Raw genomic sequence first — 19,903 nt, 5'->3', positions numbered from 1 at the left:
TGGCGTGCATCTTCCTTCTTCTCAAACTTATTATAATGCTCATGACACCTCGCCTTATATTTGCGGAATGCATTACCCATAAGCTCTTCCACAGTCTTACGCTCCTCTCTCCGACCAAAATTTAATTCGAAATCATCCTTAAAAAAATAGTCACAAACACATTATCATTTATAATATTCTAAATTTAAGCAAAGTATAGGAATTTATTCTACTAAATCAATATTTTAAACATTACCAAACAACGCTTCTTGATAAGCTCTTTAACATCTTGGGGGACTTTCTTCCATGAAGTCGTTGCCAAAGGGGCGTAAGTTCGTGTAAGAGCACCCACATGTGATGCAAGCCAAGCTGCTGGTTGTCCTTCGCCCCCAGTATGTTCGTCAGGAATGTTAACCTTGATCTTACCCACCTTCCGATATTTTTCCAATGTCACCCCTCTAGTGGTGCCTCGACCTTAACAAGATTGTACTGTAGATTCTATAAAATATAACATTGTAATCAATTACATTTATATTTCTATTACAGGACCTTAATTAATAACTTTTATGAGTATTAGATTTTTACCTTGTTCTGTAGAATCAATCTCTAATGGTGAGTCTGAAGGAGAGCTAGGAACAGGTGGAGATGGGTTGCGAACTTCCTTCCTCTTTGGCGGCATAATTTTAAACTACTGATACATTCAATAAGTAAAATATTTGTCATCAAGTGGAATGTTAACACTTAATTGGTCAATCAGAATCTGTATCAGTTTCATTTGACAATTCACTCTCATCATCTGTAGATACTTCAGATGATTCAACATTTTCCTCAACTGTCGCATCAACAATTTCAGCCTCAATATCTTCTCTATTTAATGGAATCATCTCATACTGGCTCAAATCCACAAACAAATTTAAGGCGGGTTGACTCTCTTGGTATGCTTCTTGAGTAGAAGAGTCATCTTCTTCTTCATCTTGTCCTTCCACCTAAGGGATAACATCATATATATTTCTTGGAGAATATTTTTGAACTACTCGCCATTGATTTCCTAACTTCGGGTCATCTAAGTAGAATACTTAAGATGCTTGAGAAGCCAAAATAAAAGGATCATCTTCATACCATATTTTTGATGTATTAACACTCAAAAAATATTCATCATCACGGACTCCAGTACGAGGATTGCTTAAATCCCACCAATCACACTTAAACAGATACATCGCAAGCTCTCCCAAATATTTCATTCCAATTATATCGATAATAACCCCATAGAAATCAATATTTTCTCCATCATGACTTCCTTCGACTAGGACACCACTATTTTGGGTTTTCCTATAACAATCTCGATCCAGTGTGTGATACCTACTTCCCCGAGAAATACATGCAGAATATCGAGCAGCGCGTCTCGATGGGCCACGTGCCAATGCATACAGTTCATCAGATATATCATTTGGATTATTCGCATGCAATTGTACAACCTACATATTGAGTAAAGCATATGCTATATCAAAGTTGAAATTAATATTTTTTCATTTGTTATTGAGTAACGCATATATAATTTCATTACCCGTTCTTCAAACCATCTCGGGAACTCCTCTTCATGTTTCTGGTTTATATCATTTACTCCTAGTTCCTTGAGCACGTTAATATGATCACTGAAATTGATGATTACCACAAATATTTTATATTTTGTATTTTTTTAAAAGTAATGAGGCAATTTAAATTAAGAAAAAGTTATAACTTACTTCAAGTAGTTCTCTATCTCAGGGCAATTGTTCAGCACGTACCACTGAGCTTTCTCGAACTCTCTTCCACACAAGTCATAACCACGCACTGCACTAATTGGACGAACTTGTTGGGAAAACACAGAATATATAGTCCGTTGTCTTGCTCGGTCAACGTCAAAGTTTCTTTCTGGCCGATCAAACCGAGTGTCAACTCCGTGGAAATATTTGGAACAGAAGGTATGCCACTCATCGTCAATATATGCTTCTGCAATTGATCCTTCTGGACGGGCCTTGTTACCCACTGTACGTTTCAACTTTCCAGAAATCGTTCAATGGGATACATCCATCTATATTGAACTGGTCCTACAAGCGGAGCCTCACGTGGCAAATGAACAGCTAGGTGAACCATGACAACGAAGAATGACGGTGGGTAAATACTTTCTAGCTTACACAATATTATGACAATTTCTCGTTCCATTCAATCCAAAGCTTCTACATTCAACGTCCTAGCACATAAGTCTTTAAAAAATGCACCCAACTCAGTCAAAGCTATGCGCACATCTCTGGTCAAGTACCCACGGATACCAATAGGCAAGATATGCTGTAAGAAAACATGACAATCATGACTTTTTAATCCAGTTATTTTCCAATCATTTGTTCTCACACACCTTGTTAGATTCGAGGCATAACCGTCCGGTAATTTGATCTTCATTAGCCACTCACAAAATGTAACCCTTTCATTCCTTGACAATGTATACCACCCAATCGGCATGTAGACAGACGAACCATTTTCTTGCAACTGCATTTCCCGTCTTATTCCCAACCACTTCAAATCCTTCCTTGAGTTTATTGTATCCTTTGTTTTTCCTTCAATTGACATCAATGTTCCCAATACGGATTCGCAAATATTTTTTTCAATATGCATAACATCAAGGCTATGTCGCAATTTTAACTTCGACCAGTACGGGAGTTCGAAAAATATACTCTTCTTTGTCCAATTCAACTCATTCGTAGCTCGTTTTCTCTTTCGTTGTTTTTTACCAAATTCATTACAACCAACATCTATAAATTGTGCAAGTACATCTTCGCCAGACAAATATGGTGGAGGTTGGCCCCATTCAACAGTTCCATCAAACATTCTAGAATTTCCACGCCATATATGGTCACAAGGTAAAAATCGACGATGACCCATGAAACATAATTTCCTCCCGTACGTAAGCCATTCAGATTTGGTATATTTGTTACAAGTTGGACATGCCATTTTCCCCTTAGTACTCCAACCTGACAAATTCCCATAAGCTGGAAAATCATTTATTGTCCACAACACCGCATCATGCATCTTGAACGACTTGCCTGTTGACGAATCAAATGTGACAACCCCATTCTCCCACAAATCTTTCAATTCTGCAATCAATGGCTGTAAGTGTATGTCTATATCATTTCCCGGTGACCTCGGACCTGGGATGAGCAAACTCATCATGAAATATGGATCTTTCATACACTTCCAAGGTGGTAAATTATACGGCATAAGTACAACTGGCCAAGTACTATGACTAGTACTCATGTTCCCAAAAGGATTAAATCCATCTGTTGCCAACCCAAGTCTTACGTTACGCGGTTCTTCAGCAAACCATGGATGTTCCTGATCAAATTCCTTCCACACCTGGGAGTCAGCAGGATGTGACAAAATATTCTCGTTCCTTACTCTATCTGATGAGTGCCATGTCATATCTACAGCCGTTGCGCGTGACATAAATAATCGTTGTAATCTAGGTATCAATGGAAAGTGGCGGACGACCTTTTGCGGAACATTTGCCTTGTCCGATGTCCATCTTGACTCGTGGCATATAGGACACTCATTCAACTGCTCATTCTCTCGCCAAAATAATATGCAGTCATTCGTACATGCATGTATTACGTTGTAATCAAATCCGAGTCCTCGTTTCAACTTTTTTGCTTCATAGAAGTTACGAGGTAAAGTATTGTCTGTCGGCAGTGCCTCTTTAAACAGCTCAAGTAACATATTGACTGCCTTAATAGATAATCGACACATTGATTTTATGTGAAGCAATCTTACGATAAACAACAACTTACTATGTCTTCTGCATCCTGGATATAGCTCACGTTGTGAATCATTCCACAAGCGTGCAAAAGTGTTATGGCCCCCATCATTTGAGCTTAATGTGTCCGTGTCACCTTCATCCATAAACATTCCTGCACCGATGTCACCTAACATTTCCTCCAAATCCTCATCGTAATCATCTCCAACAATCTCTGGTTGTACATCTTCATCGATCTCTTCTTCTTCATGTGGAGCCTCAAATGAAGTTGGATATGGTTCGCCGTGTAAGACCCAATCAGTATAGCCCTTATCAATACCTTTGACAAACAGATGCTCTCTCACCAAGTCTATCTTATGAGAACGCAAATTCCTGCATTCTCTGCATGGGCATCTGATACGCCCATCACTATCACATGTACCCAATGCAAACTCCAAGAATTTATTAACACCTTCAGTATATACATTGTAATTCTGACCCAATCGATCGGTAACTCTCATCCAACTCTTATCCATGCCGACTATATTCATTACAAACAATATTGTAATGCATCAGCAAACAACCATATATCATGTACCAATTAATGAGTATGCCACCTTTCACCGGGTAGTTGGTCCTATCCCGTTCGGGATTGTAAGATCATAGTCCCCAACCTATGATCTATTATCTGTCACGTCCAACAAAATTTCGGCAGCATCTCCCCATAGTTCTCCAAATATGCTCGTTTCGTTGTGTGCACTGACGATTAACACGTCGTTGCACCATCACCGAAACTGCATATCCAGAGAACAATGGATGAATCTACCAAAATCATAAAGTTGGACGACAACAGATATAGTTCTATAGTTTGCGAGAATGATCTTACAATCCCAAACTGTCCACTCTGGACAATTCAAGAGTTATCAATCAAGCATTCATCCGAATTGATAATTCTCGAACGGGTCTAAGGTTTATTTTGATGAACAAACAATACAAAATATGCTAATATATGTCAAACAATAATAACATATTATTTACACAACAATACAACAAAAACATAATTAGTAGGTATTATTTCAATATTTATTCCAGATTTTAATTTAAATATTAGTTTTACATGTTTATAATTAAGTATTTTAATTTAAAGATTTAGTAGTATTTTAATTTGAATATTAATTTTATTAATTTATCTTGAAGTATTTAAGTATTATTAAATCTTAACTATTTCTATTTTAATTTAAAGATTTAGTAGTATTTTAATTTGAATATTAATTTTATTAATTTATCTTGAAGTATTTAAGTATTATTAAATCTTAACTATTTCTATTTTAATTTAAAGATTTAGTAGTATTTTAATTTGAATATTAATTTTATTAATTTATCTTGAAGTATTTAAGTATTATTAAATCTACCAAAATTTATATTTTAATTTAAAATTTTAGTAGTATTTTAATTTGAATAATAATTTTATTTATTTAGAATTAACAATATTAAATGGTAGTAGTACATATAATTTACACAACTATCCCAAACTATTTGTATTATGTATACGTTATTGATGAAATGTCATTACCCGTTCGAACGATGATGCCCTATGTTCGAACAAAATGAATACGTTCGAACGGTAATCCTAATCCGTTCGAACGTATTCGTTCCAGATTCCAGTCGTCTTCAACAACGCCGAAAACTCTATTAATTACAAACTCTAACAAACATAAACACCAATTTCAAAGCATACAACTTTCTAACATTGCAAAATATTAAGTTCAAATCATACATTTCTATTTTAAAAGAAATACCTGACAAATTGAAGATGAAAAGGAAATAATCCGAAAATAATCCGAAAATAATCACAAACTATCCTACAAGTATTAATCCGAGAATAATAGAGTGAGATGAACAATTTTTTTGAGCTTAAGAGCTAGTTTGAGAAAGAATACCTCTGATATGCAAAGGGTAATCTTCAGGCGACCACACGGAGCGACAGCGCAGGAGGAGAGAAACAAAATTGTGAGGTTCTGTCGTGTTTTTGAAGAACATTTCATGTTCGAACGGTTATTTACTAACCGTTCGAATGTGAAAATATTAAGCGGGAGAAAATTCCCTCCTAATTTTCACGTTCAAACGTATAAAAAGTATGTTCGAACGTTATTGAATTATTCCCGCTCGAAAATTTATCGTTCAAACGTTAATTTCTAACTGACCCAATCGGTATTACAAAGTTTTATTTATTTTCTTTTTTTCATTATACCTTTGAATAAAAGAACAACATTAATATATGTAGACATATTAGATGATACTATATTTTAATTGGCGGGATATTTTCCCACCACTGCAATAATCCGTTCGAACTATAACAAATTACGTTCGAACGGTAATCCAGCTGTCTTTAATTGGCGGGATGTTTTCCCGCCATTTGCCTTGTCCGTTCGAATGTTTTATTTTACGTTCAAACGTTAACATATGTGTTCGAACTGTTTATGAGTACCGTTCGAACACATATCCTTTATGATTAAATATAACTTTTTTCATCATTAAATGAAAAGTACTATAACATCATATGTATTAGTTATATATACTATCATATATAATGTAATATATACTATCATATATATGGTAATCTATACTAATTATATAGTATATATAGTAATATATATTATCATATATATAGTGACCTATACTATCATATATATTATTAAGATCATATGTATTAGTAATATATACTCACATATATATAGCCCCAAATATACTAAGGTCACATAATAAAGTCTAGAGAAATTTATAAGATGATAGTATATTATAAGTAATCTATACTCTATGTATATATGTTGTATAATATCATATATAACTTTAGTAGGTAAAGTATAATGGAATATGTAATATGACATATATTAGTTAAGTATAAACTCATACCATATAGTACTACATGCTATTATATGGTACTATATATATCTTAATATCTAATATATAACACTTTGATAGTAAAGTATTATGATATATTACTATTATACTATAAGAAAATATTTTATAAGTTATTATGCTTTCATTTAAAGTATTCTACTATTATAATATATATTATAATATTACATAGTAGATTACAGTATATATAATCTACTATAATAGTATATATATTATAACAATTTATATGAATATAAATATAGTATACATTTAATATATTTTTTAATAAACTTACAAAACTTCCGTTCGAACGTGAAATAGTAACGGGTGAACGGTTTTATATTAACGTTCGAACATTTACTATTAACGTTCGAATGGTTATGCACGTATAAGTTATCGCGGGCAGCGATTTCTCTCACGCCGCCGTCCCCACCGTTTGAAAAAGCGAGAAAACGTTTGAACGCACTACATTCACTGCCGTCTGCCGTCGTGATCAGCACATACGTCAAACATTTTTCCTCCCAACTAAAGGTATGTATTTTCAAACTCATTTTACCGTTTATTTTATAATTTTATGGTTTTATTTGTTTTTTTTTTCTTAAAATTACATTTTTTCATTAATAATTACCGTAAAACATCATAAATCTATCGTAGGATATTTAGAAATGAAGAGTACTTTGGTTTTTAGTCGAAGAAACCACTGAATCGATTAATTTTTGAGTATTTTCATGGCTGCTGAGTTGACTCAGCCATGGCCGAGTTAGATCTGTTTTACGTTCGAACGGTATTAACCAGTTAGTTCAAACGGGTAAACCTGTACGTTTGAACTTGATAGACACGTTCGAACGTTATTAATTGTCCGTTCGACCATATATTTAGACGTTCGAACGCTAATTATTAAATTAAATCCATTAACATTTTATTAGCTTATTAAATTGTTTTCATCGTTTAATTGATTATATGTTCTATCAATTAATTTATTAAATTGCTATTAGTATATAATTTTGTAAATCTTTTAGTCGTAATTAGATTTTATCACTAATCTTGAATGTATATTTTATTTTTTAAATTGCAGGATCATAATAATGTCTTATCGGGGCCGTAAACGTGGTAGATCAGGAGAACCTTCCATCCAAACAGTTCGAGAGCGGACCGTTTTACTTGAGCGACAGGTAAAACTGTCTGATTTTGTCGCTCTTATATGGGAGGGTCATTCCCTCCCATCAGTATTCAATGATCGTGGTTGGGCACCAATCTTAGATCAGCGAGAAGAAGGAATGGAGCTCGTTTCCTTCATTGAGATCGTTACTGAGTTCTATAAAGAGCTCGGTGCTGCTAGCCCAGACGATGGAGGGGCATATAGGATCTGTGTCCGAGGAGCTCCTGTTATATTTTCAGCGGATGGACTCGCTGCATATCTGGGTATTCCTAGGCTTCTTGATGCCTATCCAAACCTCCCGCCTAGAGAGTCTGGTCCTTCAGGTGATGCAGCTATGTCTCAGGACGAGGACTAGATTACACAGATGAGATAGATACACTTGCTGATCACGAGGTCAGAGACTTGATTGTTGGTCCAGATGCTCCAGTGTACGATGGCTCCAAGAGTATTAGGCAGGCAGATTTATCTTCTTTCTTCAAGATTATGAATTTGATCATTGCCAACAATATTGACCCACGGCAGCACAAGACCGAGGTCAACATGGATCGAGCGAGATTTATGATACGGGTCGCTTGTGGCATCCCGATCGACCTCGTTGGTTATATATTTGAGAGGATCCGATCAGAGGCACGGTTTATTACGACAGATATACTGCCGTTTGGAATCCTCATCACTCGATTTTTGCTACATGCCGGGGTTGTGTCCGAACCTGCCGAGCGTTCCCGATTTTCGATGGCACCGATCAACAGCACCACCCTATCACGGAGCACGGGACACTCTAGATTTCGTTTTCGTGGAGCTGTTCCTGACAGGGCTGAGATTCAGAGAGATGGGCAGCCAGGAGATACTGGAGTATCGGCTGGTAAGACATCTACACAGGCTGAGACATCACGCACATATATTCGCGAGGAGATGGCTGACATATTGCGTGCTGAGATCGGTGTACACACATCAGCAGTGATTGATGCAGTGCATACTGCCATGTCTGAGTTGCGTACAGAGATTATGGCTACCGTCTCTGGGTTACGTACAGAGGTTGATGAGTTACGTACAGCGATTAATGCCAATAATGCAACTCAGGTCACAGTTAGTACTCGACTGACACAGGTAGAGACACAATTAGCTGCAGTCGAGGATGTGTGTAGAGACCTCGCATCACAATAGTTTTTATCTTTTATTTATATTTTCTTTTGTTGTAATTATGAACAATATATATGGCATTTTGATAATTTGCTTTATTTGGTTGATTAATATGTATGTGATTGATAATATTTATTTACTAAATATCTTATTTAACGTAAAAGAAATCATTAAAATATTTTAAAATTAATTACATAAAATTAATTAATGAATTTGTATATATGATAGATATTTTTTATATTTTGAGTTTCGTACCGAGATTAATATTATACCTTCAAATGTATAAATGTGGTGCTTGAATATGTTCTAACTAAATATATTCCGTTCGAACGGTTTAGAAAGCTTCCTGCCAGGATTTGCCACCAAATATTTTCCGTTCGAACACAACAAATTCTCGTTCGAACGTTTTTGAACTTTCCCCGCCATAATAAAGTAATTATCCGCCAAATTTTACTGTTCGAACGTATTTTTTCAAGTTCAAACGGGAAAAATTTTTTGAGACGATTTAATTCGTCGCAGAAAAAACTGTTCGATCGGTTATTTTGACGTTCGTCCCAAAAAATGACTTTTAGGGATGAAAAAAATTTCGTCCCTAAATAATTTCGTCCCAAAATCTCAAATTTGTTGTAGTGAGGTTTGCCAACTAAGGAAAATTTGCTAAAGAAAAAGGTTTTAACTAATGGCTTGTGTAGCCTTTGCGCATTTTCACAAGAAGATATGCATCATGCTTTGCTTAGTTGCCTCACATTAAGGAGGAATGGAAAGAGTATTTTCCTTTTCTGCCTAGCAACACTGGCTTAAAAGTTTTTGACATAGCTTTAAAGCTAGTAGAAGACAACAAAGCCAATAAACTGGATTTATTTTTCAATTTAGCTTGGGCCTTTTGGTACAAAGAAATAAGGTGGAATTTGAAGAGAGCAGGGGTGTGAACTATTCTTAGAGATGCAAATGGCAAAGTGCTTATGGCTGCATGTAGGGCAGAAAATGAAGTGGAGCATCCATAAGTGATTGAGTTATATTGGCAATATTCCGAGGATTGCAGCTATGTTCTACTATGGGCATCTCACATATTATTGTTGAGAGTGATTGTTTGATTCTTATTCAATCTCTTCAAAATGATAATATGGGTGATTCTTTGTTAGTGCACTGTTTACAGAAGTTGAAAGGCTTAAGCATTAATGTTTTGTTTCCTATTCCTTTAATCATATTTATAGGGAAGGAAATAAGGCTGCTCATCTACTTGCTCGTACTGCTTGGAGAGTTGAGAATATTCAAATGTGATGGGATTATATTCCAAACTTTATTTGTTTGACTTAAGCATTGTTAGGCTTGATCAATGTCTGTAATTGTTTTCTCTAATGAAATGAAGGACGATTTCTTATAAAAAAAAATGAAAATGATCAATTATCTTGATCACGACTTTTGCATGATTAATTATTGTGCTAATTAAATAGTTCTTCAAATTACCTGATCACGCACGCACGTGCGTGGTGTCCTACCAAGCAAGAGGGGGAATATCTTGTTTTTATTTTTTTAAAAGACTGAAATTAAAAAAATAAAAATAAAAACAGTCCTAGTACTTACGTACTGTAGTACTTGGCATTCATGCATGTAATTCACGATGATAGTGTATTAATTAAAATGCGAGCCTATGCAAGGATCTCATGTAGTGGAAAATCTAGCAAAAGTTCAACAGATCTAGAAGAGTTATTTATAATTACATGAAGCACACATAGATCATGATTTATCTCCAATATTATATGTGCATATTGTAAATGTCCTCCTGAAACCGCATATATGATATTCATGATGCTTGAAACACAAAAATGTACGTACACATGATTTACAAGAAATTAATTTACAAACTCTCTCTCTCTCTATATATATATATATATTTATATATATACCATTTAGCCATTCATGAAACTTTCCAATAATCAACCTAGCTAGCTAGCAATATCAAAGGGTATCAATACAATACATAAACGATCCCCAATGTTGAAAGTTCAACTGATCATAAGCCATTAATTAAGAAAACCTACTTGTTTTCTGCAACTATATCGACCCTATTCTGACTTGTTTCCCTAGATTTAAACGTGCTTCTCCTCTTCAAAGGATCAATGCATGCATGGACAACAAAGATGGTGGAAACCGAAATCAACAAGACTACTTTCACCATTTCCTTTAATTCTTTGGCCTAAAGAGTCATTTAATTAGCTATATATATATATATATATATATATATATATATTTAGCTGCAATATATATCCTGCAGATAACATGTCTAAGTGATTTGCAATGGTAGCAAATATAAGGGCCTGAAGTGGGAGAGGTGCATGTAAGTTCAATTTCAGGCCACAAAATCTGGTAGCAATTGGGCAGCAAACCTCTTTCTGTTTTGAATGTCGATGTTCTGGTAGCCATCGTTAGAGTGAGAATGCTGCGGCGGGTTAATGACACAAAATTCAGTTTCAGCGGTCCCCATTTCAAGTCTGCTTCCCATTGGAATATTATGGTGCGAGAGGTAGCTGTGCTGGCCGGTTCCTGCTAAAGACAGATTCTCACAGTGAGGAAGGCCAAGAGTGAGGGAAACACCATTTCCTTGAAACTTTGGTGCTAATTGCTCGGGATTAAACCTTCCAAAGTCTCCCATTGGATATGTACTGAATCCGCCACCATCACTACCGGTAGTGCCACTGAAAAATAAATAGCCATCCTTGGTCTGCGCCCTCTCAGTTCCAAACTTTGTGCTGATATTGTCTGTACTTGTCTCATCGGGTTTCATGGCCATGTCCATTGAGAAGATTCTATCTGGAGAATTCTCCATATCAGAATTCCTTGGTTTCTTGGGACTTCTTTGCATGTTGGACGATCCAATTAGGTTAATGGCTGACTGGGTTTGAATGGATCCGCCCATGGGAGATGTTGACATTGAAGAGTTGGAGATTTCCGTTGAACAAAAGCTTGGGTTGGTGAAAGTTTCTGGTTTTGATTGAAGGCCTTTAGTTTGATCAATTCTAATGGCTGCACTCTCTTGAGGCGAAATTGTTTTTGATCCCGATTCCTTGTTGGATTCTCGCTTGTTTGTAATATTATCCTGAGGAGAACTTTGCTCTTGTTCCTTAATTTCTTCTGAATACATTTCTTCAACCATTGGCTTCCAGAGCCTAACTCGGGCATTTATGAACCAGTTGGACACCTGCATTAATGTTGTACTCTTTGATAAGAATTGACATAACTAAGAGGTTGAGAAGGTAAAAAAATTGAAAAGAAACAATATGACATGATGAAATCGAAAACTACGATCTTGATTAATCCAATACATATAATAATTTACCTGGCTCCGAGTTAGCCCAGTTTGTTTTGCAAGCAGAATTTTATCTGAATCCTTAGGGTAGCTGCAAACTCAAGGAGAAAACATTTACAAAGAGAACAAAGGAAGTAATACTTTATACTAACAAGAGAAAAGAGCCAAGTCTCTCTTTTGATTGTGATTGGACTGGGTTAGCCGCGCTTCATGTCAAGACACTTACGGGTGTAGGAAGTGGTCAAAGAGCCAAGCACGTAGAACAGAAACAGCTCGTTCAGGCAATCCTCTCTGGGGTCTCCAAGCATTGTGTTGGAACATTCCCATCTGTTGCAGCGCCCGCTGTTGTCGTAGCTGTTGATCGACATACCTCAGTCTTGAACCCTCTGCCTTTGCTCCCAAGCAATCCTCTTCACCCAAGCTCTTGTTAGTGGCTTTTATTTGTGAAGAGATTGCATCTTTGAGACATCGGAATTGCTTTGAGATAGTCTGTAAAGCAAGGGCTGTGTAAGATCTTGCCGAACCTAAACCTGCGGCCTGCTCGAACGAAGACACCACAATCTGCATTTGGTGGTAATACTGTCGGTATCTTTGCTCCACCTTCATGTTCAAACCAAAAAGACAATTAGAAGTGACAGTTTTAAAGTACGTCCTACATGAGTTTGGCAGATATTGGATCCAAATGACAAGGACCGCAAGCAAGCCTAACGATACATGAAAAACAAAGATAAGGTCCAGCCGTATAAGATTATTCCCTTCGATATTATCAAAAGTTTTACTTTCCTATAATTCATTTCCAAATTTAATTTAGATAATTACTAAGTCAGTAAGTTTGAGTGACCTGAATGGGACTGAAACCCACCTAGATTACATGTTTTTTATAAAGACGATCGACCACCTGTTTTTAGTCGACCCAACCTCAATTACTGGGAAAACCGAAATTTGACTACTTGTTTCCAATTATATAAAACATAAACCAAAATCATGTATAGCTTAATGAAGAAATGAAATGAAAACCAACAAGAAAAGTGTCATGAAAGAATTATATGTACCTCATCAAGCATGTTAACAAGCTTTGCCTTCTTCATCTGGAGCTCCTGTCTCTGAGCCGTGGTGAGCTCTGCCGCTTGCTTAGAACTACTTTCCCCATGTCCAATATCTTGTATCGCATCCGTAGGTTCATTATTCATCTTCATCTTCTCTTTGGTCCCCTCCAGCAAGGAGGCCACTTTCATTCCCTTTCCAACGTTTACAACTTCATCAAGAACTTCCTGTACAGCCTTTAAGAACTTTGAGCCCAAAACAACACTTTGCATGCCCGGAATTCCGTTTGACACGGCCGATACGGACGATGGAGAATTCCCTGACGCACGCAGATCCTCCCCACTTGTCGGCGATATACCCTGAACATGAGCATGCCTTGCTGCAACATGATCACGAGCCTCAGTACCCGAAAGTGACCTATTATACGCAGCCGTCTGTTGCGAAGACAGACTAAGCGACAAACCCTGCTGAGTAGGTCCCCCAAAACCCATCTGCGACGCAACGTCCACGCCGCCGCCGGAGCTGCTCGCCGCTGTCACGGAAGCCGCGTGATCCACCGGACCCCATAAGTTGTAGTGAACACGAGAGGTGGCGATGCCATGGAGGGCTGAAATTTCTTGCGGAGCTAGCATGGATGGACGGTTTGGATCTTCTGAATTGTTCGTGGGAATCAGTGGGATTCCGACAAAGTGTTGGCTAGGGGGTGGCGCGTGAGATAGGGTAGCAGAGTTGAGCGCGTTGCCGGCGGGGTTGAGGAGAAGCATGTTGGCTGCTGGATGGTGGTGGTCTTGGGTGTCAGAGTAGGGTACGTAGTTTGGGTTCATGAGGTAAAGTGTCTGCAGCCCATCCGCGGCGGCTTGGAATTCTGATCTCCCATGAAAGTACGTCGCCATGGATTTGAACGAAAAGATAACAGAAAATTTGGAGGGTTATGAATTCAGCCCATTTTTGAATGCTTTAAACTCGATCGTTGATGCGGTTTCTGACTGATGCGGTCGTACGGATACATCCTGCTGAAAAGCAAGAGAAAAGCTGATGATGAATCCATCACATCCACGAAAGATCCGTAAGCATTTCTTACAAAACCCATCAAAGGAAAAACTTGAAAACTCTGATGTGAAACTCTAGTTCATGACAAATAATTAAGCTGTATATATCATCTATCTTCATAGACTCTGGGAATGGAATGAAGAGAAAGAAGATGCGGAATATGTAATTATGGTGTTTATATCGATAGAGAAACGAGAGAGAACATTATTTTAAGGATTTAAATGATTTAGACCGACACAGAACCCATCAAAGATCACAACCAAAAGAAATTAATAAAATATAAGATAAAAAAAAATAATTGAAAAAAAGAGAACCCATATTCAAAGGATGCCAGAAACGTACAGGCGCCTGAGTACCAATCAATTATGGCTAATACACACGAGGAGGGGATACGTCTGAGCACATGTCTCTCTATCTAACTGTCTATCATGGGAACAAGACTCTGTTCAGGGCCTTTGGGAGTCGCTCCTGTCAGAGTACTAAAGTCTCTGCAATTCTTCTATGAAAATGATACTAATAAATAAAAGACAGAAAGTTTTTAGGGCCTCACGAAAAAAGTTAGCCACAATCCAATTTATTTTTCGAATAAAAAAATCTTCACAACCTCTTAACACTCCACACTCCACATTATTTTTAATTTTTATTATTTTTTTTCTTTTATTAAATATTTATTATATAAATAATGAATAAATAATTTGAAATAATTTAAAAAGAATAAACTTAAAAAAAAATTTAAAAAAAATATTAAAATTTAAAAAAATTTAAAAAAATGTGCAGTGTGAAGTGTGGTGGAGCTTGTGTAGCAATGCTCTTTTTCAAAACTCGACGTGTAATTATAGGAAAAAAATAATAATAAGAGAGAGAATTTAACAATAAAAATTTACAATCCAATAACTTTTTTAAAAAAATTTAACTCTCGTTTATTATCAGATAAAATAAAAAATAAAAATTAAAAAAAATATTATTAAAATATATTTTTAATATTATTTTTATTTTAAGATTTAAAAATATTAAATTATTTATTATATTTTGTACAAAATTTTAAAAAAATTTTAGTATTTAAATGAAATGAGATGTAAAATTTTATAAAAATAAAGTAGTCATTAAAAAAAACATTTTAGTAGTTTTTTCCACCTTTGCCTGTCCTATTTGTCTGTATTTTTATAGGTGTCTGAGATTGGGAAAAAAAAATTATAAAGAAGAAGAAGAAAACTTGATGATATCCCTTTCGTATCATTGATGTAAGCACGTTAATTTGATGTAAATCAAATAAATGGCGGTAATCAACAGGAAAAAAAAAATAGTTTGTGAGAAAGATGTAAAAAGAAGAGAGAAGAAAAGTAGAAGCTCCAAACAGTAAGAATGGTGGGTCAGGAGGACACACAAAACAGCTGAGAAGCTAGGAAATGTCGACTTCCACCAGCGTATAATAATAGAGTAAGAACGAGCTGTGTCCCAAGGAATTCTCTTGACTTTTCTGACTATAAAATATCTCTTTCTATTTCATTTATTTATTTTTTTTATATTATTATTTTATTATTATTGTTGTCGTTGTTATTATTATTTTGTGGTTGGCTTTCACCAGTTGGATGATAAAGGAATTGGAATTCCAAGGCATACGCACAAACAACCACGGACACACGTCTGTAATTAATTTAGATGAAAAATATAAAAAATTCCATGTATTGTTTTTCTTAATTAAAGAACAATATGCTACCTCCTTCTCTTTAATTTTTGAGTTTTGCTACGTGCAATTGCCCATGCGGAATCGATGTGTAACTGAGTGACGTGGTAATTTGCCACGTTAGCATCTGACAAAAAATATAATAATAAAAAAAAATTAAAAAAAATCAAATATAAAATGAGTAGTAAATGAGTTGTATGAGGGTAGTAATCCTATCATTTTCTAATTTGGAACTCTTCTGCAGAAAAATAAAATAGGGGTAGTGATAGGATTACTACCCTATTACTACCAAGGATCGTGCTACAGCCCCCGCTGGGGGCTCCCGCTGGGGGCTGTAGGCATATATTGTATGTGTTTTTTTTTAAGTTGTTTTTTATATAATATTTTTTAATATTTTTTAAAAAATAAAATAAATTTAGAACATCATTAAAAGCACTTTCTTAATCAAGAAGTAAAAAAAAAAAGTTATTAAAAAATACTTCTTTAATCACGAAGTAAAATAAAAAATCATAAAAAAATATTTTATATTTTACTTCGTTATTAAGCAAGTATTATTTAATAATATTATAAATTTTTTTATTTTTTTAAAAATATTTAAAATCATTAAAAACATCTATATAAAAAAAGAATTAAAAAATACACATGATAAAATACACTAGAGCTCCAGCGGGAGCCCCCAGCGGGCGCTCCAGCATTATCCTACTACCAATTTACTACTCATAGTTCATTTGAAGTTTTTTATTTTTTTATCATTTTCTTTTAAGTATTTTTTTAACATTCTTAGCCATTAAGAATAAATTAAAAAAATATATAATTTTACTAATAGTTACTTCCTTAACCATTAAGTAAAATTAAAAATTAAAAAAAAAACTAAATATAAAATGAGTAGTAGGAGGGTAGTAATCCTATCATTTTCCATAAAATAGTAGTGAAACGCTGCCCTTTTTTTTTAATTGACACACGCCATGTTAGATGCCCTGATTACACGGCGACTCCCACCAACAGTTGTATGTAGCAATTCTAAGATATAATTGGCAGGGCTTGGCAATGAGCACACATAGGGGTGTATACTGGTTCGGTTTTCAACCGGTATACACTAGTTTTAGAAACTTAAAAATCGATACTAGACAGATTTACTACCAAAACTGGAACTTCTAATTTTTTCGATTTCGGTCTGGTTTGGCTTGGTTCGAACCAGTGTTCTAAAAATCAAAATCTAGTTTTCAACCGGTTTTACTAAATAGGAACTGGTACCGAATTGAACTCACTGGTTGGTTCACCGGTTTCTCAATTTTTTTACAACCCTAAGCACTCGTGACATGTCCATCCAATATCCATCCATTTACAAGAAAATTGGGTGGATTTACCATATATTAACTCGAGCAGGCAGGCGAGTGAGCGAGCGAGTATTATATATAAAGTGGTATTTTATCTTATCCGATTTAAAATAGTTGATACTATATTGGCCTTCATTTTGGGTTTTCTTTTTTTCTTTTTTTCTTTTTTTGATGGTAAATATTTTTATTATGTTATAAAAGTCATCATAAATAAATAAATAAATATACATACATACTTACATACATATATATATATATAAGAACTTTCAAGTGCTAGGATAACAAGTCTAAGTGGATGCTTGAGAAATGAGATAAGATGAGAAATCTGTCAATAGTAGTTAAATGGATTGTGAATTATAGTGACATAGTTTGAGTTATGATGTTTTATGGTGTTTTGAAAAATGAGAGAGAAAAAACTGAATAAAAATATTATAAAGTTAAAGTATTGTTAGAGTATAATTTTTTAATTTTATTTTTGTTTTGGGATTTAAAAATGTTAAATTATCTTTTGTGTTTGTTTGGAAAAGTTGTAATGATTAGGTAAAGATTAGATGAAAAAGTTGAAATTTAAAATTGAAAAATGTTTATGTTTGAATGATTTTTGGAAATGAGATGAGATGAGATGTGATGAGATGAGATGAGATAAAACCATTCCATCTTCCAAACAACTCCTAAGTCTTGATCTCTACGAGCTAAGTCTGGTTTATACATCCTTCATCGCACGCCTCTATAACTAGAACATTAAAAATATTAGAAACAACAACGAGTTGAGTACTCGATCGATATGCAAATATATCACATTGTAAAAGACATGATACAAAAGTTTTCACTTTTAACTAATATTTATAGACTTAAACATCATTCATACACATTACATGTATTTCTTTAATCTCTAGGTGGCTAGCACACATGAATCATGCATGCCCGTGTGTAAAGGTTGACGATCTTAAAGATTACGATTCTAAACCCAAGGCCTTAGGTTGAACCTAGTGATCAAAGGATAGTTATCGCTCAATCAACTTTGCGGCGCTCGAGTGAGCATTCCTTGCATGTCATCTTCTTGTGATCATCTTGTACTTAATATTGTTAATCTTCGATAGTTAAAAGAATAATAAAACATTAACATGCACCACATCTATTATTCATACAATAACTTTGTTTTTCTTTCCTTTCTTTCTTTTCTTTTACTCATCACTTAAGTTAGCATTTACCATAAATATCTCACATGGAGGAAGCATACCAATATATAAACCATTTAGATTTACATTCTTCCTTAATATTGGGGTGCCTAGATAGGGCTACCCAAGAACAAGCTTTACATTCTCATAATATGTAATTGAACAGAATTTTCATAGAAGAAACATTAGAATATCTATGCTAAAGAACAAATACATGATCGTATTTACTTACTTCTCTTAACTTCACAATATCAAAGCACTTCTCTAATTATCAACCTAAGAAATCATTTACATAGTACTATGTGAATACCTATACAAACCTTCGTGAATATTACTTTCTAGACTACAAGGTAGAACTAATTTCTCCTCTTTTAGGACACTAGAAGTTGTATTTCAATTGTCTTTTGTTCTTGAAATGCTTAAACAATGCATACATGAGGTGATTCTACTCCTAAGTGTTGCAATTGAGATTTTCTAAAGTCTTGGTGCTAGAATATTATTACTCATAATCATCTCATACTAGGGTTTTTTGGTCATTGTTAAAGCCTTAAAAACGACATTAAGGATAGCCAAAAAATTCTATTACAAAGTCCCTAGCATGATTTTTTTTATATATATGTTTTAATTGATCTCAAAGAGGTTTAGGTCTGTTTAATCAAGTGTGAAAAATGTTTTGCCTAGGTTAGAACTCAAAAAACACTTTTTTTAAGATAATTCTAGTATTGTTGTCAAATATGATAACAACTTTGTCAAGGAATTACACTCCTGAGATGTCAGTACAAAGCTTCTCTATCAAGCCATACTACATGTTGTTTTTCTACATTTCATCATAAATCATGCAAAGTCTCACCTATTCCAACTCACAACTCAGCCGTGAGTTTGAGGAATTTACTTCCATTGAAACAACAACTAAACCCTATACGAAACCAAGCTAGTGACTTTTGGGTAGTGTTTAAAGAAAAAAACAATAATTAAAGGATGCCTTAATTAAGCATCATGAGATAAATATAAAGATTTTAGAGAGAAATTCTAAGTACCAAAACTCTTTGCTGAAATTTGGCCAATGATCTCTTTTATGTCCCGTTTGGATATAGAAACGGTTTCATCACACCTTGTCATTACAACTTTTTCAAATTTTCACACAAGATATACTAAACAATTCAATTTTTTTAAATCTCAAAACAATAATAATATTAAAAAATAATCTTTTAAAAATATTTTATTTAATTTTTAACTTTCATCTAAAATCATCTCATCTCATCTCACTATCCAAACAGGACCTTAGTTTTCGCTAAAATTTGGACAACAACATACGATATGAGTGGCAGTCATATTTATTTAATTTTTTTTTTCTGTAAAAGTGT

At 34.7% G+C, this 19,903-nt stretch overlaps 1 protein-coding gene across 2 annotated transcripts; it reads right to left on the bottom strand.

Annotated features, from left to right (window-relative positions):
- Positions 1–10,715: 10,715 nt before the first annotated feature.
- On the bottom strand, positions 10,716–14,837 carry LOC108988270 (BEL1-like homeodomain protein 1). Of its 2 annotated transcripts, none has more exons than XM_018961482.2 (5): positions 14,683–14,837; positions 13,299–14,303; positions 12,473–12,846; positions 12,277–12,337; positions 10,716–12,138 (listed from the first exon to the last, which is right to left on the bottom strand). In XM_018961482.2, exons 2-5 carry the CDS (start codon positions 14,181–14,183, stop codon positions 11,290–11,292), a joined length of 2,169 nt encoding a protein of 722 aa, XP_018817027.1. In that variant the 5' UTR covers positions 14,184–14,303; positions 14,683–14,837; the 3' UTR covers positions 10,716–11,289. The 2 variants fall into 2 exon arrangements, with proteins under 2 accessions (XP_018817027.1, XP_018817028.1); XM_018961483.2 differs by having other exon boundaries at positions 13,299–14,300.
- Between the last annotated feature and the right edge of the window lie 5,066 nt (positions 14,838–19,903).

This window comes from Juglans regia, chromosome 14, assembly GCF_001411555.2.
Source record: "Juglans regia cultivar Chandler chromosome 14, Walnut 2.0, whole genome shotgun sequence".
Classification (NCBI taxonomy): domain Eukaryota; kingdom Viridiplantae; phylum Streptophyta; class Magnoliopsida; order Fagales; family Juglandaceae; genus Juglans; species Juglans regia.
Note: the sequence above shows the minus strand (reverse complement) of the source record. Positions and strands in the feature narration are given on the sequence as shown.

Coding starts and splice junctions, on each gene's coding strand:
- LOC108988270 (XM_018961482.2), bottom strand. CDS start 14,183: ATGGCGACGTACTTTCATGGGAGATCAGAATTCCAAGCCGCCGCGGAT. Junction 12,847..13,298: donor TTGTTAACATGCTTGATGAG/GTACATATAATT, acceptor TTGAACATGAAG/GTGGAGCAAAGATACCGACA. Junction 12,338..12,472: donor TTTGACCACTTCCTACACCC/GTAAGTGTCTTG, acceptor TTGAGTTTGCAG/CTACCCTAAGGATTCAGATA.